General features: G+C 32.9%; 1 protein-coding gene across 7 annotated transcripts in view; it reads right to left on the minus strand.

Annotated features, from left to right (window-relative positions):
• Positions 1-23,790, minus strand: part of ATOSA (atos homolog A) — an 85,451-nt gene that overhangs the window by 56,621 nt on the left and 5,040 nt on the right. Inside the window, exon 1 of one of the 7 annotated variants that reach the window (XM_079129908.1) lies at positions 6,939-12,674. The exons of the other annotated variants lie outside the window; for them this stretch is intronic. Within the exon in view, the coding sequence (XP_078986034.1) occupies positions 6,939-6,975 (37 nt within the window). The 5' untranslated portion in view covers positions 6,976-12,674. Of the gene's footprint in view, positions 1-6,938; positions 12,675-23,790 lie in introns of those variants that run through there. 7 annotated transcript variants of the gene reach the window in all.

Below are 23,790 nucleotides of genomic sequence, written 5' to 3' on the forward strand. Positions count from 1 at the left end.
TGTTTTGTTTGAGAAGAGTTCATTAGATTATATACATTTCCCTCCTAAAACTTAGCACAAATCATTATTTAAAGCTCCATGAAAACAAGACCAACTGCTTTACCACTGCTTAGCATATAGTGCTTTGCATGAACACGCATTCCAAGGAATGTTCAATGTTTCATTATTTTCTTATTTTCAGCCTATTTCTAGTTTAAATGATAAAAGCTTGCTGTTGCCCTTTTCAAATAATTATTACTTTATTTCTCTCTTGGATTTAATATTTTAATTGTCAAATGTTTTACCATCTTCTCAATGTAATTATGGAGCAAGGAAACATTTGTTTTAAAATGGAGCTGCAACTGGCAATTATTCAAGAAATCTCTACCATGAGAGCAAAATTTAAATTATAAAAAATAAAGGGAAAGAGCACTCTGAGTTTTTCTTTCCATTTTGATTATTGGAATTTCTAGACCACAACAGTTTTTTAAGGGATTATTGATCCAACACATTATAGCAAACTACTAAATGATTATGTAAGAAGTTGAGGGCAAACAGAAGCTCTAAAAAGAAAACGAAATCTACGTAATTTGAAAGCCTCACTAGAAGTCTGGAGTGGAAAGAGAGAAGTGTTTGGTATTTATGTGTCCAAAACTATCAATAAAATTAACCTCTTCTGTAAAAAGCAATGTGAGAACAAACCATTGTTACTACCTTCAAGCAGAGTCAGTCTTACAAGGTAAGACATAAATAAGTTTAATTTACATTGATGCAATAAATGAAATAGGGGTAGATCAAGGTGCTATGGTAATTGGAGGAACTGAATCCTGGACATCAGGGAAAGCTGGTATTTAAAATGTTTCAGAAATAGAACTAGTCAGTGTTACTGAGGAAATTTACTAGTATCCTTTTGTTTTGTCTCCTTAAAGTTGAGGCTCAGAATTAGGCTTTTAGTCATGCATCACAGATGCATGGGCACAAACTTAGAGCCCCACAGATTTTATTCATTGCCTTCTCACCTACACTAACCCTATTAACTTCATTTCTCTGTATACAATGTAAAATGTCAGAAGTCATCATTGTTTCAGGGAATCCCTCAAGTAGAAAATATTGTCCTTTTCACTCTCCTTTAAAGGAATATTCCTGATTATATAATGCTATCACTCCAAGTTCCATGTAGAAAGAATTCTGGGACAGTGAGTTAAGAAAACATCATCACAGAAGGAAACAAAGTCCTGTCTCTCAAAACCACAAGTTCTAGATTTAGTTCAGAAGAATTCTCTGTGCTAAAAAGGCAACAATCCTCTATTCTAGTGCTGTTTTGTTTTGTTCCAGTTTACTAGTTCCAGATAACTGGCACATAGTTTTCCAAAATTATCCTTAAATTTAACCTAATTTAGTCTTACATTTTTCTCTCCTGGGAATATGGTTACAATGTAGGCTGGTACCAAAAAAAAATACATTGTCCTTTCAAACTCTTTCCTTCTACCACATGCATGACCCCTACTTCTAAGTACTCTCAACATTCATATTTTCCACTGTGTGTTTGTATGTGTGAAACCTAAACCTCTTGGAGAAACAGAAAGATGGAAGACAGAGATGTTTTTAATTAAGAGTTGAGAAACGAGCCCATACAGTAAGATTAGCTCAGCTTGATTCTTTTAAACAAAGATGGAACTAGGTAACATTCATAAATGTGGACCTGCCATTTCTAGTGCAGGATGATTTCTGGAAGAGATTTCACATGGCAGCCTTATGGCCAAAAGGTGTAATTTATGTTTCCTCTAATCTCAGTGTACAACTCAGAGAACTGAGCAAGGCATTTCAGATTGGTCCTTTGTACTAGGTTCTTTGTCAGAGGCCTATCCAGAATATAGACTTCAGTGCAGGAATACTGAGTACTTATAGGACAAACCCATCTGCAAGAGTACTAATTTATGGAGTGCTTACTGGCACATTTTACCATTTCCTCTGAAGCTAAAAAACAGTGCCCCCGTTCACTATGTACCACTGATTGAATACATAGTCTGTTTTAAGCCTCATATTTTAAATGTTTTTAGACTCTAAAATGAAATTATATTTAATAAAATTTCTTAACAACAGAATATAGTAAGTTTCTGGATATTTTCCACAAAATTATGTTCGTACATATACAGATACCTTTTTTTTTCCTCCTAGCAGGGGGATTGACAGTTTTCAGCATATTCTCAAATATGTCAGAATGAAACAATGGCATAGAAGAAATCATTCTTTCCTTATGTGGATATTTTTGAGATAAGTAATTTAGGGTAGGTATGCATTGACCAAAACAAATAAACCAATACAACACAGTCAGGTAAAATCAAGACACTTTTTATTCCTAAAAGGGTTCCTCTCCCATTTTGTCTATTGCAAAGTAGTCTCTGGGCCCAATGGAGAAATGTACTGATGAACTCCCTGAAAGTGATAAAATGGAGTGTACTTAGAAAATATTGTTTTTTCCTTTTTATGTTTGCTTGTTCTCTAATTCTCAGTAAGCCAAATTGTATCCTTTAGTAAATTAGAGGGCTAAATTATGTTTACATAAGAATCAAAAACTCCTAGCACTAGATAAAAATATGAAAACCAAGATGGAACTCAGATTAAATATTTCCCCCTAAATAACACAGAATTAATCACAGCTCATAGCAGTGAAAATACTGTGGTTAGTTAAAATTTTGTGTACTTCTGAAAATGATAAATAAAGGATCATTTTCTGAAAAATCTGGCTTTAAAGTTTGACTTTTCAAAATTTAGCTCTACCCCCACTGATTTTTAGTCCATAATTTTTTATGTTCCAAGACTGTTATACCAATCATATTTATGATGATATTTAACTTATGACTCCTAGGCAGTGAGTTTGTCATTAAGATGGATGGCAATTACAGGGTCAACTCTAGCTCAATCCTAGTAAGGAATTCAAAACAAAACTCAGAAACAAGTTACTTCCCAGTTTAAAAAAAAAAAAGAAAGAAAGAAAAATAAAAAGAAATCCTAGGGAATTTAGCACCTTTGCTAAATTGCAAATTTAGCAATCAATCAGCTCAGCATTTGGGGAGTTAGGAAGCACATACACAACAATAACAAAATCAAACACCAAACAAAAGTTTCTTTTATTTTTCTCTTCTCATCTCACTCATTCTTTATTTCCTTACCACTATTTACTATTATCTTCATATATTTAGTCATGTACATCCTCATCAGCCCTGACTTCTTTGCCTCAATACCCATATTTTCATGGTTTTCTAGATCATAAAGTATTTTAGAAACTTGAGAAACAGTATCTGTAAAGGTGAAGCTCTAGAGGAAAGTATGAAATATTATACTTAAAATTCTAATAATGAGGAAAGTCACTATGTTCAGACTTTAAGTTATAGAATAATTTTAAAGGAAAGTCTATTACAATAAAATCTCACATTTTATTGTTAACACTGGCTCATTAGTCCAAGTAGTTTCATACATTCTTTCATTTTAATCCCACAATCACCTCAAATCTCATTATACTGATGAGGAAACTAAGGCTCAAACAGCTAAAAGCACTCCCAATAACTCATAGCTAAATAATAAATCATATAGGCAAATCACTCAAATTTTGATCCTCAACAAAACACCTTCAAAATATTAAGAAAAAAGATCAACTTAAATTTTAATGCCACATACTTAGCAATACAAATTAAAGTACAGGGATATACATAACTGGCTAGTTTTCCTCTCGTTTACTAGATGACAGGAAGCTTACAGCAAAATCTGAGGCCTAACTCTATAGAAGCTTAACCCTGATATTTCTTATATCCAAGCATGATTACTTCCTATAATTTACAACATTACCATCCCTGTACTTATCAGAAAACTTCTCATTCAATTCCTCTGAGGTTCAGAAGTCTTTGAATGAATAAAATTGAGGAGACAAGTAAAGAAAGAAAAGATAATTTTAGTTTCTCAATTAAGTCTTCATGTGGTCACTTTTATAATGAAGACTCGTAACAGGATTATACAATCAGATTCAATTAATATCACAACTTTATTTCTATAACTCAAATCTTGAATTTAGATAGTGATATATGAAGATTTAAAAAAAGATGCTGTATCCTTGCAAAAGCAAAAAAGTTTATGCAATAGCCCCACTAATGTGAAAATGCCAATAGCCAAGCACAGTGGCACACACCCACAGTACCAGTTAGTTAGGAGGCTGAGGCAAGAGAATCACTTCTGCCCAGAGAGCTCAGCTGGGCAACAAAGTGAGACCCCCAATTTAAAAAACAAAAAATAAAAAAAAGAAAAGTCTGACATAAAGTTAAGATCAAACTTCTCTGCCCAGCTGACTATGAAAATAAATCTTTCTTGAATTCAGGAGTCTATGAAAAAGTAATTGAATTTCTGTCAGTCAAAGAAGCCTCATGCCATGTAGCACTTATAGCACACCTATAAATACTTATAGAATCAAACATTTATAATACCTGAAGTAGTAATGATTTTTAAAATCTTCCATAGAAGACCTAGATCTCTTTCCATCCTGTGGTTTTAAATTATATAATTTAAGAATTAGAAATGAAAGAGTATATTTATAAATTATAGGTTATATATGTATAATGTAGCTCATCAATTTTAAAATAAAAACCAATATTTTAAAAATCAGTTACAGCAATCACTGAATCTGATAAATACTAGCATTTCTATTTGCTTTTATCAGCCAAAACAGCCAAAATAAAAATTACTATATTCGAGAATTGAAGTATTTTATCACAAATACAAAAAAAAGTCCAATTTATAGATCTGACATAGAAAAAGATAATGAAAATCATACTGTCAAATAATTTCAAACAACGGAAATATGCTAGCAATGCTACTGTAACTGACCAGATTATAAACTTTAATTACCTGAGATTTTAATACTCAACAGGAACTTGCACATTCTGCAGTATACAAAACAAATTTAGGTGGTGGGCCCATAAATGTAGTCTAGGGTTCTGCCGAAAATATTCCTTTTAAATATAATGGTAAAGACTTTGATATAACAGTACATTCAACTTTCTTAACAATTTCATATTTCTCCATCTTTTGCAGTATATGAATGAAAGTAGCTTGCATTTTAAAAGGTACTATTAATTCTTACAAATAAACCAAAAGGAAAAAGGTAGCAAACTAATTTAAGTAAAACTTTGGCTTTTGTGATTCTATAATTAGAAAGTAAAATTAGTAATCAATGAGAATGAGCTCAAAAAATGAAAATGAACTAGACTGACCCCATGGTGGTTAGAGTCATATTTAATCAACTTGGGTCTTCTTTTCATCCCTCTACCTCTCCCTCTCTTATCTTCCACTCATGTCCTCACTCTGTACAAGCATAGTTCCTCTTTAAAATGATTTTTTTATAATATGGAGGCCAACAAGTTCAAAGAATAAAATTTTATTTTGTTACAATTTTTATTATAATTTCTATCAAGTTCAAATTTATTAAGCTACACCTAACAAACTGGAAAAACTAAGAAACGTCAGTCTTTCAAAGTTCAACAATATGTAGGCCCATATAAAATACTTTGTTAATGTTTAAAGACAACTTATTTTGTAAATTAGCACCAATAAAATTTTAAGTCATTTTAGCTTAATACAAATATGTATGTATTGTTAAAAACAAGCAGTAAAGGGCATATATGCAAGTATATATTTTGAGTTGTTTCCAAAGAAAGGTAATAGTTCTTTTCACTTATTAAAAATGCTAACATTGATAAAACTTTGATATTTTTTAAAACAACAAAACCAATCGTATTCCAATATGTGACATTTATAGAGAAACAATAAAACTTTAATATTAATTTTGAACTAACATTACTCATCAGACACACTTCATTGAGTGAATTTAAAAGAAACCATTTAGACAACCATGTGAAACTGAATAAGAAAACTGATTATTAGCTCAACATTGATTGTTCATAAAAATGGGCATTATGCTAATTAGTCTGCTCTGCTTTAATTAGTTTAAAAGAATCATTAGCTAAATCAGTTATACAAATTCTTATTTCACAGTATTTGAGAAAATGCAAAACAATCCTGTTTCTCTAAAATACTTTAAAACTTTCATTTAATCTGTTATACAAATCAGTTTTTCCAGATTCCATATAAATTACAACTTGTATTCTGTTCCAATTATTACAAATATTGAATTAGTGTGGTTTAAATTAATAATATTTTACTGTATTTTCAGTATTAACTCAGACTTGGAACTATTGCATGTAGGAGAACCACTTTAATTTTTAAAGTACTATCTTAACCATTTGTGGTATATTTCCCTGAAAATCCTTTACTCTTCAATTTTCTAGATGGTCATTTAATAGGCACTACTCTGAATTTGCTGTTAAATTATATTACTGTCTTTTATCTGAACTACACAGAAGTAGCCAAGAGATCAAGCTACACAATTTGAGGGAGCATCTTTACAAATGCTTTTAAAAAAGACAACATAACAATTATTTTATATTAAAAATCTCACTAATCTAAATTCTGATGATCTGTCAAATTCAGAAATAATTAATCCAATTAATAGATAACTTATTTTAAATACATTTTTAACAGCTTTTATTTTAAAAACATCTTCTGCACCCACATATAGTTAATACTTCTGGTAACTCATATTCCCTTCCCAGTATTCTTATTTCTATCGCATTTTTTTCCCCATTAAAGTGAGCATACTATATTTGGCTTCTTTTCTTCCAACTCATTGTTCAGATTAGCATTTTAATAATCTTTTAAGCAATGCTGTTCAAAGAAAACAGGCTCTTTGAAGCTAAAGAAAAATTTCCTAAATCCAATGTTTTTCAAAGTGAGATCATTTTCCAAGACTTAATTTATTACAAATCCATGCAAAGCAAGCACCACAACGGGTAAACAGCTATAGAAAATTGGAAGCTTAAAAATAAAACGGTTAAAAACACTTCATTACACACCTTCTCTGTGCTGCCCTTTGTTTCCACTGAAAACCATACTGGAATCTTTGTATAAAAGAAGTTGCCTTCTGGCTGTCAATAGCTATACTGTCAGTAACTGAAGGATCCAGATGTCTGCAGCGGTTAAAACAAATGTTCAGCGCTGGGCGCTGATTCCACTTCCCTCCCTGTAGGGTTTTTCACAAAGGCAGCAGAGTAAAAGCGCACATAGCAACAGCACTCACAGCTGATTGGATGGAGCCTGTGCTCAACCTTCCCTGCTTGCTAGGTCCACTACAGCTTCCTGTCTACTTGGCAGCACTGTCATGTTTTCTTTGCTCCTCTTACGAACTCAGCTGTGTTTAGGCAACTTGAAAGGAAAGAACAGTAGACTGATAATAATGTCCAAGTGTATTCTAGCATGAGCTCCTGAAACATGTACTTCTAGTTGTTTTTAAAAGGACAGAGAAATGCATAAGCTGAAAATTTATTTCGGTTAGTGTTTCACATTAAACTGAGGACAAGGTCAAGGTGATAAAGGGAATTAATTTATTATTTTACATTTCAAGTAAATTAGGTTCTCAATCAAATGAAATCCTTTGAAATGTGGAAATAAGAGAAATTTACAACAATCGGAATGAAGTATCAACCTTCACCTAGAACTATGAATTATTCTACAAGAAACTTCACAAATTCCTAGAAAAGCACAACCAGATATTTAAAATGGGATAGGGCCAGAAGTACTCTCTCCTCAAAAACAAGCAGCATCTTTTAGAAGTCAAGAAAAACAGGTTAACAGACTGATTAGAAACAGATTCAAAAAAAAAAAAAATCAGTTACTTGGCAAACTCTGAAAATCCAAGACAACGAGGTATTTGCAGTAAATGTCTCATTACTCAAAACAATGACATTTAGCTAAAATTCATTTACTTTATCTCCAAATTACCTGGAGATATGAAGGTATAGATTCTTTGTTTCATGTTTCAAGTACTGGGTTTTAGCATACCAGTCCATGCTATCTTTAACTTTAACAAAAATTTACAAAGTTGTTTGGAAGAGTCAATGCAGGTAGTAGGAGATGAACAGATATGAATGATCAGAAAAATTTCTCATTTCAGAAATATTTCCCCAGAACATTACATCAACCAGAATAGTATGTTTCAAAATTTTAAAGCAATGGAAATTTTTATTTTCGGTCTTCTGAAAACTGTATTATCAGTGGTAGCATTAGGATTTCAGGAGAGGTTTATAGGGATAGGCTCAGGCTGCGCAGATGCATGCTCTTTATCATTTAGATCTTTGTTTATCTGGAGTGTCTTGAGTGGGAAGAAGTGCAGGATGGTGGAAATGCTGGCTATTAATGTACCTCATGAGCACCATGCGGCTATTTTTAAATGAGAGGTCACAAACAGCACTGCAGTTTCACAACCGTCCCAGAATTCACAAGATACTACCCCTGAAGAAGCTTCCAGGATTCCTGGGGTGCTGCAGTACACAAGTAAACATAACCTGGGAAGAGTTAAATCTCACTAATCATTTAAGGAAAGAATCTGATCACGAGCAGAGGGAGAGCTCCTAACTCCCTGAGAAACAACGAGAAGGAACGTATGTTCAGGAACACAGTAAGTCCCATGGAATAGATAATTCAGAGAAAGAATGGTATGGTACAACAAGGTTTTGGAAGTTAGGCCAAACTGGGTTCAAAACATGAACCTGCCATGACTAACAGTGAGATCACATATAACATACTAACACACTATAAGCTTCAGTATCTTCATCTGTAAAACTTTCCCTGATCCAAAAGTAGACTCAGGCGCCCTGTACTTTTTTCTTAAGCTGAGGCAAGAGGATTGCAAATTCAAGGCCAGCCCCTGCAACTTCATGAGCTCCTGTCTCAAAATAAAAATTCAAAAGCTGGAGATGTAGCTCAGTGGTAGAGTGACCCTGGGTTCAATCCTTAGTACCAATAAAACAAAATAAAACAACAACAAAGGAATATTCTTCCTAAGGCAGAATCATATGTATTTCATAGGTTGTTCTGCAATATTTCCTCTCAGTTATAATTCTAAAAATTCTTAATTAAAGGCTAATGACATCATTGATCTGTTGATATAAACTATTAACATCATAAAGAGAACTTACAGAAAAAATATTTAACCTATTTAGTTGGAATATGTAATTATAAATGAATAGACTGTACTTCAAGAGCTGTGCTACCTACCTTAAAAAATAAAATTCAAATGAAAATTTTATTTAGTGAGATGCTTCCTTTGAGCTGCTAGTTTTCCAACAAATTTCAGAATGGCATTTTATATATTTCTGAAAAAGACTTACTTTTCCCTGATTTTTTTAATCTTGGTAAACAAATATAATGAATATACTGTAAAATAATGGCACATTATCTACTTTGTAAATCTTGAAAGTCTACAAGCTAAGAATCTGAATAACAGGAAATTCTAAACAAGTGCTAGACTTTGCTATCAATTCTCAAACCATAATCACAATAACCCCTCTTTTCCCTAAAACCCATCTAATATTTTCTTCAACTGGACTAGTTTAAGAAATATATTACCCTAATGTAAAGAAAAAGGAATGATCTTCCATAAAAGTTTTTCAAACTATGTATTCCAAATATAAAATGGAAAAACTTTAAAAAACCAACTATTTGAGATCACCTCTGCTTTCTGATAGTAGTAATAATTGGGAACCATCTATTGATAGTAAGATATTTTAGATATAATAGTGCCATCTTTGATATATTCTAAACAAAAACATTGCTCATAGAAAAATAACCTTTCAAAATAATGATTAAATAACTCCTACATATATTAAATAGCTACTACATATACAAATATATTAACTAGCCACTAGATTCTCACCAGGTATGATGCTAATCCCTTTGCATAGCCAAATCCTCTGACCTTCATGTAGTTGTTATCCCCACACGAGAAAACTGGTTTGCTACTTGACCAAGTAACCAGAACACAGTGGTCAGCACCAGGATTCAAATTCAGATCCTCCTGAATCTCATGTATACTCTTTTTTTTTTTTTTGGTACTGAGGTACTCAGCTTAACCACTGAGCCACATCCCCAGCCCTTTTTATTTTTTATTTTGAAACAGGGCCTTGCTAGTTGCTTCAGGCCTCCCTAAGTTGCTGAGGCTGGTTCTGAACTTGCAATCCTCCTGCCTCACCCTCCCAAGCCACTGGAATTACAGGCATGCATCACCATGCCTGATAACATGTGCCCTTAACCACTACTATACTTTCCTTAACAATTCTTTCCTTACATACATTACATAAGGCAAATAGGGTATCACACAAAAATAGGGTTTAAATGTAGAAATCTCACATTCATATTGTTTATCTATTTCATTTAATAACCATCACTATAGTCTCATTACACATCAAAACTATCATTGCACATACTAATAACTGAACTTGACTGCTAAACAGGGAGCCTGGCTGTAGCTGTTGTGTGATCCTGAGGACAATAATAAAAAAATACAATTTGTAAAACTTCACTTTATGAACAAAGATCACTTACTTAATCCAGAGAAAGTAAAAGGAAGTAGCAAAGGGCATTGATCCAGGAACCACAGATTTGAATTCTGGCCTAAACTCTATCTCTAACCAACTCTGTGATCTTAAGCACTTCTTTGAAATTTTTCATTCCATTTTGCTTACAATATCAGTATGCTATAAGGGTCAAATAGGATAAAATAAAATTGTTTTGAAAGTGGCAAATGTGATATGCAAATAGAACATATTCATCCCTGATAGTCTTCTGAGAGGTTAAGGGGAAGGTCCAGATGTGGCAGTGTAAAAAACATGGTCATACAAAATCCAACCTCTTTATTGGAAAGATCCTTTAAAGTAGCAAAATATAATGAAGAAGAACAGGTAGCCTAGGTATTCAAACTGTTTTATCAAATTATTTAATCTATCTGAGTCTATTTTAGACTCTGATCATCTATTGATCAGATCCTATAATCACACTCATACCCAGGCACTCTGAACAAATAGAGGACAATATTAATAGTAGCCCATGTTAATAACAATGGGAAAAAAGGGGAATGTAGGGAAGGATGGATAGGAAAGATAGTAGAACGAATCAGATATAACATACCATCAGCAAAACTACACATCATGTACAACCACAAGAATGGGATCATAATTAGAATAAGTTATGCTTGGGGCTAGGGTTGTAGCTCAGTGGTAGAGCACTTGCCTAGCATGTATGAGGCACTGGGTTCTACCCTCAGCACCACATAAAAACAAGTAAATAAAATAAAGGTATTGTGTCTGTCTACAACTAAAAATATGTTAAAAAAGAAAAAGTTATGCTCCATGTATATATATCAAAATACACTCAATTGTCACATATATCTAAAAAGAAAAAAAAACAATGGGGATAACATAAATCTTGACTAACAAAGTTTTCTATAACATTGTTATTTTTAAAGAGTTCCTTAAATACTCTCACATTTAACAGCTCAATAACTAATTTGCAAAAGAGACTATACAATAGCTACAATTTAATGCTGTTAACAGTTGTGGAAAATAGGGAAAATTATGACTTAATAAAATTAAAGTTTTTACTAAAAAAAGTGTCATTCTGTTAGGTCAGTACAGGGATGAATTAAGCCACATGTTGCATTAATTTTTACTCTCATGGAGATTCCTAGCAATCATATTTGCTGAGATGATTACCCCGTCATTTGTTTTCATTAAGATATAGTACAAATAAGCCAAGTGGCCAAAAAGCAACCCCAAAATACTGGGTTTTTAAGAGTCAAAACACATCCTTAAAATTAATATATTAAAAAGTACCTAAGATACTTAATTAGCATCCTCATCTTTCAAAAGATTTTGGATTATGATGACCTAGATTATTTCCAGAAGCAGCCCCTTCAGAGCCTTGTTTACAAAATCTAAGATCTTGGAGAGAAGAAAATGTTCTAGCCTGTTTTTTTTTGGCATCATTCATACTACATTGTTTAAAATAAGCTAGAACAAGGGTTATTTATAATCTAAGCTACTGAACACTTTGTCTAATAATATCTTGTATGCATTTTGGTCAGATTTAATAAGCATCAAAATCAGGTATAAGAATTCTTTTTTAAAAATACTTTTTAGTTGTAGATAGACACAATATCTTTATTTATTTTTATGTGGTGCTGAGGATTGAACCCAGTGCCTTGCATGTGGGAGGCAAGTGCTCTACCACTGAGATATAGCCCCAACCCAAGAATTCCTTTTTAATACCCTAAAATACTTAGTCTTTGTAAATTCATATTACCATTATTATATAAAATGTGTGTCAAGGTACACATGGATTCACTTTCTTTAAAGACATGTTTTGGGCTGTTGTTAATGTCCTATTATTATAGTATAAAGACTGTTATGTTCATTTTAATCTTAAAAATCTAGAACCAGTTATGAATTTTTCATTCTGATAAACTGACATTTTATTAAAATTTTTCCATGAAGATGATCAATCCTATACTTACTTGTTCTTTTGACACTGTAACTTTGTGAAATAATATTTTGAAGATGAAGAAACTGAATCACAGAAATCAAAGCAGCTAGGTAAATTACCATCACCTACCTCAGATATAATTTCAAATCCAATGTTTTCCCACAGCTACCTATCACTGATATATGTCAATATATTAATAGAGGCAGATAACAGAAATCTGGCAGAGTGAACAGTTACATACACTTAGTCAACATCATGGTAGCTTTAAGAATTCAATTATTAAATGCCCAAAGCCTTAATACTATTTGCTGGCTTTTTTTTTTTTTTTTTTTTTTGCTAATTTGAGACTCTTTCATTGAAGCTTGTTTCCAAGTGATATGACTAAACTCCTCTGGCTAATCATAACTCCTTAAAATGCTAAGATGTCTAAAACTGAGCTAGTTTTCCTGTGAATAAGATTCACCATTATCAGGGACATAATCTCAACTCCCTAATTATTCAGGAGGCAGGAATTTTTCCTTACACAAATGCCAGAATAAGCCTTTTAAACAAAGTGGCAATTTCAGCCAATAAGGTACTTGTAATTTGAATAATCAATATTTCTAATATCTTAGACTATGCAGGTTTTAACTACCAACCTAGAGGGAAAATATCAGTTAGACCTCATAAACTGAGTACCTCAATTGAAGCCTACACTTACAGGGAATAAATAAATTTCCATTCTCATCTAAAAAACAAAACATCTAACACGTACTCCTGTTCCCATATTCAAGCCAAAAATAATTGAGACTACCACAAATACAAAGGGGAGAGTAGAGTTTAAGGATTCTGAAGGCCATCTGATAACTCTCTTCCTCTGGGTCAGTTCCCCTACCCCCTACCTCAGTTCCTGATTTGTCTGTTGACTCAGGAAGAAAGTCAGGGCTTTTTTTTTTTTTTTTTTTTTTCTTTCACCCTCTACAAAGTTCCTGAGAGCAGAGGCCATGTTAGTTCTTGATCATTACTGTATTTCCAGCACATATGTGCCAGGGACTCAATGAATATTTGTTTCACAGAAGACAGGGAGAAGGGTCTAAGTATCTGAAGTTTTACTATATCTAATGATAAATTATAAAACTGTTAAGTCATATTCAACCAATGTAACTATATAATCCCCAATTTAAACATTTATGTAGAACTGTTCATAAAAATTCAGATTATTTTGGATACAAACATTTTGTTAAAATATTTGCATTCAGTAAAACATTTTAATTCTACATTCAACTTTAATTTTTTTAATTAGTACATTATAATTATACATAATAGTGGGAGGCATTTGTTACATATTTGTACACTCACATAACAATTTGGTCAATTTTGTTCTCCAGTATGTGCCCTTTACCGCTCCTCTTCCCTCCCCTGGTCCTCGTCCTCCATTCTACTGGTTTCCCTTCTGTTTTCATGAGATCCTTCCCCCTCTTTCTTTTTCCCTCTAGCTTCCACATATGTGAGAAAATACATGGCCCTTGACTTTCTAAGTCTAGCTTATTTTGTTTAACCTAATAGTAAAGCATTTTATAAATTGAACATTGCTAAAACAAAATGGGAATTTTTATGCTCTGTGCTAAACCAAAACACACATTCCATGTTGTCAATCCCTTGATTTTGTACAAGGATCCAAATAAATTATAAAATATTAGCTACAATATTCTATACAACACAGCTGGGGCATACTGTTCATATTTAAGCTATCTAATGTACAGAATGGAACACAAGTTAATGAAAGACGAGATTTGAGTGCACTAGCAGATCAACAAAATGATTAATAGCATGACCATAAAATTTATTGTACAAAGAATGACATATTAGGGCAAAAGAAGATGATTATCAAATAGGATTGGACATGGGGACAACAGGCTGTATAGCAGGACCATTCTGTGTAGCACTGAATCCACACCATCCCCCTAAGACAGTATGGAACTTAATATAGTTAGAGATAAAAGTTAAATCAACTACTGTAACTTTTGTGAACTTATTTTGTGAAACCATTAGTTCGAATATAAAATTTATAATATCTTAGAACTTATTTGAAATATCTAACACAATGAGTCATTTTTTTAAATGTCCTTTGAATAAATGATATCATATGCAACTTACTATATCCTAGCTTACTGTCTGAAGGGAGGGGAAAGTAAGTCCTTACCCACAAGGCACTGGCAGTTACTAAACAAGCAATAGGCACTTATGTGCTTTTTTTAAACATTTTATAAAAGCCAATTCTGTGCAAAGCACTGTGACACATATGAGGGGTACAGCAAGGAAAAAATCAGAATATTTCTCTTCCCCTGGAGAACAAATATTTGAGGGAAGGTGACAGTAGAAAATGAGGAAATGAAGAAAGTAAAAAATTGTATGTGGTATGTGCCTGGTCTTCTTTCAGTACCTAGAGCATAACAGCCTCTAAATTCAGGACCTTTCCACATAATACCCTGTTGGCCTGTAACTCTTTACACAGCAGGCTTTCTTTTTCTCTGCTCATTTTCTCAGACAGAACCATTCTAAACAAAGAGGGTTTCTCCTTATTTTTCGTCCTTCCTAGACTTTGTAGGTTTCCTTCAGAGCACTTGATGTATGTGCTTGTCTTACTCATTGAAGAGAAGCTAATATATTAACAATAACAATAGGCCTATTTATTCAAATAGTATTCTAAGCACTTTATATGACTTACTTCATTTAAGTAGGTGCTATAGGATAGAGGTACTACAGTATAGAAAATGCTAGACTACTAGGAAATTTGAGTTCAACTGTTGTAGTTGGACAGGTTCTTTCTTTTCTCTAGGAGTTGTTTTCTCAACTGCGAAAATGAGAGATTCATACTCTCTAAGGACCTTTCCAATTCTGATTTCTAACAACAGAATGATTATGAGAGTAATTTCAAAATAACAAAAGCATTTTCATGTTCTGAGATCTCTGCGATGAAATTTAATCTACACCACTTTGTAACCTGAGGATTACAGAAGCATGTCTCCAGGATCAGCATTCAATCAACACAATAATTACCAAGACATGAATATACTTCCTCGAAAGCATAGATATGTTCCTTACTTCTGAGTGGCTAGTATGCCAGTGTAAGGAATCACATGCCCCAATACATGATATTTAAGAAAGCAGTATGAATGACAGAATATTAGACCTAGAAGAAATCTCTGAAGTAATCTAACTATTAAATGGGACAAATGATGTTCGAAGAGATTGGTAATTATCACACAGAGCAAAAGAACTAAGACTAGGAGACTGAGATTTCTTAGGTAGTGCTCTTTCTACCACAATATTCTACATAAACATCATTATTTCTTGACTTTTTTCCCTTAAAACATTGTTTAAAAGGGGAGAGGACAAATGTTCATTTTTCCTTAACAAAGTTAGGGAAGCTTGTGAACATCGTGGAGATCTCCTTCACGCTCACAGTTCACATGAAGCAAGAGGGTACAAAGGCCTCTAATTCCAAAGAATTTATCATATTTCTGCCAGCAATTGTCTAGAATATGAAAAAGAATCTCTAATTTAATCCTGAGTTTTTCTCTTGTACCTTTTTTTTTTTTTTTTTTTTTTTTGAGACGGGGGTCTCATTAAATTGCCCAAGCTGACCTCAAATTTGTGATCTTCTTCCTGCTTCGGTCTACTGAGGTGGAATTACAGGCATGTGCCACCCTGCCTGGCTCATTCTACTTGTAACACACAGTTACTTTAAAATAATAGTGCGATTTACTACTCTGACCAGAGTATCATAAAACAATAGACATGGTATTATTAATATTGTATACCATGTCAATATTCTAAAAAACCTTTGTAAAAGGGAATACCAATCCTTCATTTGTCCTAAACAAAGAATGGTGGCAAAGGGAAAATAAAGAAGAAAGAACCAACAGCAGAGATGAGTGTTAGGTAATTTTTACAAAAACAAGTCATACTGTAATTCTGAGAGCTAAAAAACTGATTTTAAGACTGTTGGATGGTTAACATTCTTGTGTTGGGTTTTAATGAAATGAAATAAACAATTATTCTTCCAAAAGACTCCCTTTAATTACACCAAAGTACTTAATAGTGCCCCACTATCAAATGAATGAAGCTCAATCTCCTCAGCTTGATATTCAAAACCCTAATCCCCTCCTATTACTAAATAAGCCCTCCAATTTACTTTATTCAACTCACTATTTCTTAGGCATCTGAATTCTACCTCCTCACATAATTCAGAGTGTCCTTTCAGTCACCTAAACACCTAATGTCTGTAAATTTTCATCTATCCAAATCATAACCTGTCTTTTAAGGCTCAATACAATTGCTATCTCTGTCTAAAGACAGTTCTTGCCCTGAAATTAATCTCCCCAGCAGAAGTGAATCATTCCCTATGAACTCTGATAGTAGGCATTACTTTTGCCAATTATTCAGTTATCAAATGTCTTGCATTATATTTTTCTTCTTTCTTGAATTATACTTGCAGTAGGGCAAAGAATACAATATTATATCTCAGAATCCTACCACAGGAACCCTAATTAGTAAGTACTAAAAAGAAAAAAATTTAGTCAAATGGTTTATACCAAGTCAGTCATACTGTTTTGTTTATATATTTGTTGCAAGATAAAAGAATCGTACATGTTGTTAAAAACTACACATACTGTATCTATTTAACCATAACTTTGCTTAGTGAGATCTCAAAAAAATTGGGGATTTACAGTTGAAGCAAAAATATGTTGTTTTGTTTTGGTGCTGAGGATCAAACCCAGGAGCACTTTACACTGAGCTACTTTCCCAGCCCTTTTTAATTTTTATTTTGAGACAGGATCTTGCTAAGTTACGTAGGGCCTCACAAAATTGCTGAAACTGACCTTGAACTTGCAATTATCCTGCGTCAGTCTCCCAAGACACTGGGATAACAGACACATGCAACCGTGTCAGCTTATGATATATGTATTTACATATAGCTAATGCCACAAAAATCCAAATTCATGACATAACATATCTGAATTCTACTCATCCAGGGGAGCATAATGTTTCTCTTTTTACCCTAAATTATAATAAACTGAAATACTGATGAATCAAAGGAAATCAATGCCAGAGTTTAACTTCATTAAAACCTACTCTGTCCTTGCTCAGTCCTTGCTATAGTAAAAAACCAAGGACTGACAAAATTCTGCAGTTGAACATAAATATCATGGGGACAAATTCACATATATGATGACTCAAGCACTAAAGCTTTACAAATTATCTCCAAACTGAATCCTCAAAACTGATGAAAAAATGTAAAAGAATTTTCTAGATGTTAGGATAAAGTTTTATAAATGGCATGATTTCAGATATTAATACTAAATTAATTCTAATCAAGAATACATGTTTGTTAAATAGAAAAATAAAATATGGAAACTTCCTATAAATTAAAAATGCTAATCCCCAAATACAAATTGGTTGTGCACCAATATACATTTTTAAATCTGAATAATAGTCAAAAACTTAGAATAAATATAAGTAACATGAGTTATAGCTAGATTTTCAGACTAGCTTACCAAAGGTTTCTTAACCTATAACAGCCATTACTTGCAGTCTCATGAAACGAGTATAAATTTTGGGTTTATGGAAGCAGAAGGGCCATGCTCCAGGCACTAAATAAATCCTAGGTAATATTCTGAAATAAAGAAAAAGGCGATTTGGGGCAACAACTCACCACTCTACATTTTCCATCAACCACATTCTAATGTCTACCTTTGCCCCAATCACTTTGCCCTAATGCAACTCTAAACTGCTCATTATAGTGTATTATCACCCAGAAGTAGTTGTTTATGATCCAAATTACCTATTTTCACTCTCCCATGGCATTCTCAGGAAAGACTATGCAATTCAATGCTCGTTTTGATCTTCTATTTTGCATACTGCAGAAGAAATAAAGTAACAAGGGTTTGTTGATCTCATATGTCTATTACAACTATTTGTGTATATGTTTGTGTTTAAGACACGGGTTTAAACCCAAGTGCATTCTACCATTGAGCTATACTCCCAGCCCTTTTTAATTTTTTTTTTTTTTAATTTGAAGCAGGGTCTTGCTTAGTTGCTGAGGCTGGCCTTGAACTTGCAATCCTCCTACTTCAGTCTTCCAAGTTGCTGGGATTACAGCTGGATACCACCACATCTAGCACAACTAGATATAAGACAGTATTCAAACACTCATTTCCTTAGAAGAGCCGTTCCAAGTTGTATATGTTTGAAAGTAAAGGAAAATTGAACTAGGCAAAATCCCAACCCTGTGCTAGGAATCTGCAAGGTGTCATACCATATGTTCTCAGTTCACCTTTCCCACAAAGCTCAAGGTTGCTGGTGTTACAACAAAAAAGAACTGTCATTCCAACAGGCTATGTAATTTTCTCAAGGTCATTTGCCTACTAAGTGCTGAAGTTAGAATTTCAGTCTAAGTTTCATCCTAAAGACTTAAAAGTCTGAACTCTTCTTACACCACATCATGCAACACCGGAACCATTTGAGCTAACCAAAATATGTCCATTATCTCAGTACTTCTCAAAAAACATATAATCAAATATACATTTATTAATCCAAATAAATCTCTAGTTGGTATAATTTCAGTCAGGATAATAAGGGGATACTTTTCTTCAAAACAATAGAATTTGTACATGTGTGTGAACAGATATTTTTAGAGACCCCAATAAAATTTAGCTGATTGTTTTCATGAACACGTGGGGTTCTATGTTCATCAATAAAAATGACACTGCCCTTAAGGTAAATTAGTCAACGTTTATTCAGTCATTTCACATCTTACAAATTCTATGACACATTATCTCCCCTGAAATTCAGACGTAACATTTTGAGCCAGGTACATTATACAGATGAAAAAATAGGTTTGGAAATTGACCCAAGTCACAAAACCTAGAATAAGTCCCAAATCTAAACTCTAAATCCTTTAAGTCTCTTTCCTATTATATCCTATTCTAATTTCTTCTACTTATTAGCTGAAATTTAACAATTTAATTGTTCTCTCCATCCTTCCCTCCCCATTTCTGTGAAATAGCAACAGAATAAATTAAACAGGAATGGGTGGATAGAGGTCAGGGAGCTTCCAGCAAATGTTTACATGTGGATAATTTTTGAAGCACAGATATTATAAAATGGAGACAACTGACACCAAACAGCTCTTTCCTATTCTTATTTTATAGTTTTTTATTTCAATTCAATGAGAATTTAATTAATTAAAAAATACAACCTTTCTTTAAGTTACAGGCAAGTGTTTCATTTTTTGGTGTTACTAGGGATAAAACCAAGGCAAAGATTTACCCCTGCACTACATCTCCAGACTTCTTTTTGTGTGTGTGTGTGGGGGGGGCGAGGGTGCACAGTCTTATTAAGTTGCTATGACTGGCCTCAAATTTGGCCTCCAACTAGTGTTCCTCCTGCCTCAGCCTCCAGAGTTACAGCGATAACAGGTACGCACCACTGCAACTGGCTGGGCAAGTGTTTTAAATATATTTGAAAAAGAATGGAACATAAAGTTGTGATAATGGTCTAATGGTCATTAAGTCAAACCAATCCCTAAACTGGTAGAATTTCAGTTGGTATCAGTAAAATAATAACTACTAACTATTTGCTCCTATTCCTACATGCTCTACAAACGCAAAGGCATAGTAGTCATTCATCCATTCAACAAAGATATATTAAGTACCTCTTATGTACCTACAATGTGCATACCATTTGCAAGATTCTCCTGGGTGATGAAACTACAGCTGTGAACAAGAGAGAAGGTTTCTGGCCTAGTGGAACTTCAAATCTAGTTGTAGAGATAGATAATAAATAAGGAAATAAAAGATAAAATGAACACTTGAGATAGGAAGTCAGAGAAAACCTCTCTGAAAAATTTACCTAGATAGGAAAGATGACGAGCCACTCATATGCTGACTGAGGAGAAAGGATTTTTAAGCAGAATGAACAGTGCATATATAAGACCCCAAGTGGTAATCAAACACTGAGATGACAGTCAGTGGGTGGATAAGGAAAAGCGTTGAAAAAGGCCTTGTTATAATTTTACCTGATGAGTATCTTTTATATGAAAAGGAAAATATGAGAAAGCTAAACTCAGATTATTGCTAGGAGTTTAGATATTATACATGGGCTCTTAGCTTAATGCTTTGATTAGTTACTGGCATTTTTACCCAGTCCATCCTGTTTCAGTTTAATAAGAAAGTCTGACATAATCAAGGAACTACTCTGATTTTTCACCCATTTGAGCAAAGACAGAATTAACTATTGACAAATTGACTTTGTTTTACCTACTAAGAAAAAAGCACTATTTCTGAGTTTAATAATTTTTCTTTTTCATCACAAAAAAGTCAGTATTAAGTTATAAGTTTTAAAAATCCTTAGCCTCAAAAACACTACCATAATTAAATAATTAGATCATAATTAGATACAAAGATAAGAAGGACAAAAGAATAATAAACATAAATGTTCTTTGTTCAACAACTAAATTTTTTCTATTACTTGTTCACAGTGCAAAATGCTCAGATGCCATGGGTTCTTCATATTTTGAAGACAATTCAATTTAAGTCACTCTCCCTATAAACACTGTTAGGGTCTCAATTTTACATTCCAATTAGTTTTTTCTCAACCTACAAAGAAATGACGGTATTCAGTTCACTAAATTATGTCCTTCTTATGGGATGATAGGCTAAGACATAGACAGAGTACCTCTATGTCAACCCCTTTAGTATCTGAATCTCAAGTTGTATTCAGCCAGCAATTATTTGACAGCTACTGATGTGTCAAGGCTCATCAACATAAATGGATGACAGGCCAATAAACAGTAGCCAGTTTTTAATTTGAGATCACAATGACTACACAAAATGTGCAGCTGAATTAGCCCCTTTGTTTTGTCCTACTCAGCTTTCACTAAATGATTGGCTTCTTCTTAAGAAAATGTCCAAAAATAATAAAAGCTCACATTTGCATTCTTCCTGACAGCCAGTGTTCAAATCACATTACATACATTAACTTAATTCTCAAAATAACCCTAATCCAAGGTACTATTACCTCCTCCACTATAAAGATGAAAAGCCTGAAACAAAGGGAAGATATGTAGCTTTCCAAGATCACAATATTCACCAAATATCTGAGCTTTTTCCTCAAGCCTGTTTTTAAATCACTTTGGTCACAATATCTTACAATATTTTAATATAAATTACTGCTACCAGTCAGAAGGTTAAGAGCATACACTCAAGCTCACTTCAAACTTGAACTTGCCCTTTTATTATTTGCATAACTTTGGTAAAGAAACCAAACTTCTGTGACTCAGTTTCATTTAGCTATAAAATGGAGATGACAACAGTATCTACTTCTTGAGCAATTGTTGAGGATTAAAGGAAAAACATATACAAAATCATTTGGAATCATGTCTGGTACTTGGTATGCATATGTATTCGTTGTTATTATCAATACTATCACTACTACCTCTACCTAGGAATTTAGCAAAAGATCAGTCTTCTTAATCTTTTAGTCAACATTTCTTTTTCTTTTCCTCCAACATCTATCATTTCTGTTGCTTGATTTACATAGGCTAACAATGAACTATTCTCAACAAGTTAATGCCCTTGCCATTTTCTTTTAGTTCTTTTCACTTCTTTCTCCTATATAACGTACCTAGGAAAGAATCATTTGAAGTTAACAAGATTACATTATACCATAAGTAAGTTCAGAAGCCATTGTAATACTAAGACTAATATCAAAATTTTTTAATATAATAAAGGAGGGAAAAAACTAAGAGAGCACTCCTCTCAGTTTAAATACACACAAACACACACACACCACAAAAAAAAAAAAAAAAAAAAAAGGAAAAAAAAAAGCAAATTGTTGGTGTAACAGGCTTTACACTAACAGTTTTTACTTAATTATCATGACCTGTGTGTTTAAATATGAATTGATACAGTATATTTACATTGTTAACTTATTGATGATTAAAATTTTTAGTTCTTAATATTTCATAAATTTTGATAAGCTCAATAGCATTTAAAAATAAAATTAGAAATTTCATACATTTATAACAATGGGAACTATTTTAATTATTTGTAACAAATACCACATTTTAGACTTCTCTTGAAACACTGAGCCTTCAATATTTATATATCTAGGACAAGTCCCAACTTGTACATCCTTGAGTCCAAGGTAGAATAACATGGTTTAACTTCTTTCTCCAACTACCCAGCCCTAATCAGCAGTTAACACCATTTAAAAATCTAATTATTTCCAGAAAACTTATTTCAATCATATCACCCCTACATAAATTAAGCTATAATTATAAAAGTAAATGACAATATAAATAAATTATACATATATTTCAAGTATCCTTTTGTAGGTTTTGTATTTTTTCAGACAACTATATATTAAATGTCTATTAAATCTGCTTGACCTTGGCAGGCTGAATACTATGAATGTAGAACAAAATAGTGTTGGGTTATTATATTTGATTATTTTATCTCTGTTGAGTATATTTTACAACTAACATATAAGCATCTGTAATATTTTAATTAGCCAGATAAAAGGTATTAATTTACTACCTATGTGTCAACTACTATCATATTTTATTCTAATAACAGAAGTAGGAATCATTTCCATTTTATAGACAAGGACACTGAGATAAAGATTAATGTGATAAAGATTACATAGCAAGCAAGTAATAGAACAAATATATAAACATAGGTCTGATTCCAAAGCCTGTGCTAATGATAACATCAGAGATCACAGTTGGCAGCATTACCCAAGTAATGTTATATAACTGCCTAAAATTTTTAAAAATGTTTTTCCCTTAAAATATGGTGACAATATTTGACTACATTGACTATTGTGAAATGTAGTCATTGTTTCATACAATAACATCTTATTATCTTAAAGTAGAATAGAAAATCTCCTAACTAACCTCCCCTTAAGTAACTGGCAGGATTGACCAGTGCATATCCATCATAAAAACAAACTGACAGACATTGCTGATACTGAACACCAGTGGCTAATAGGGTACTTTCTAGTTGCCTGCACACTTCTCTTTCCACTAGTTGAGTTACATGTTTAATAAGAATCTGATCTTTTCTTCCTTATAAACCTGCTTATGCCATTCTACTTATAATTAATAACTATTATAATAAACCAAGGAAACAAGTGCAAAAAAAATTATTTCTTGAAAACTAAATTTAATGCTTTGGGGAAAAGTACATTCTGATGAACGTAATTTTTTTGGAGGGCGGTGGGTGGTGCTGAGAAACGAACCCACAGGCTTGCACTGTAACAAAGAGCTACATCCTCAATAGTCACAAGTTTGATGAACATAAATTCCCTCTTTCCAAAAACAAATTCCTGTTGGATTATGTGCTG

Source organism: Sciurus vulgaris, assembly GCF_902686455.1.
Source record: "Sciurus vulgaris genome assembly, chromosome: 2".
Lineage (NCBI taxonomy): Eukaryota > Metazoa > Chordata > Mammalia > Rodentia > Sciuridae > Sciurus > Sciurus vulgaris.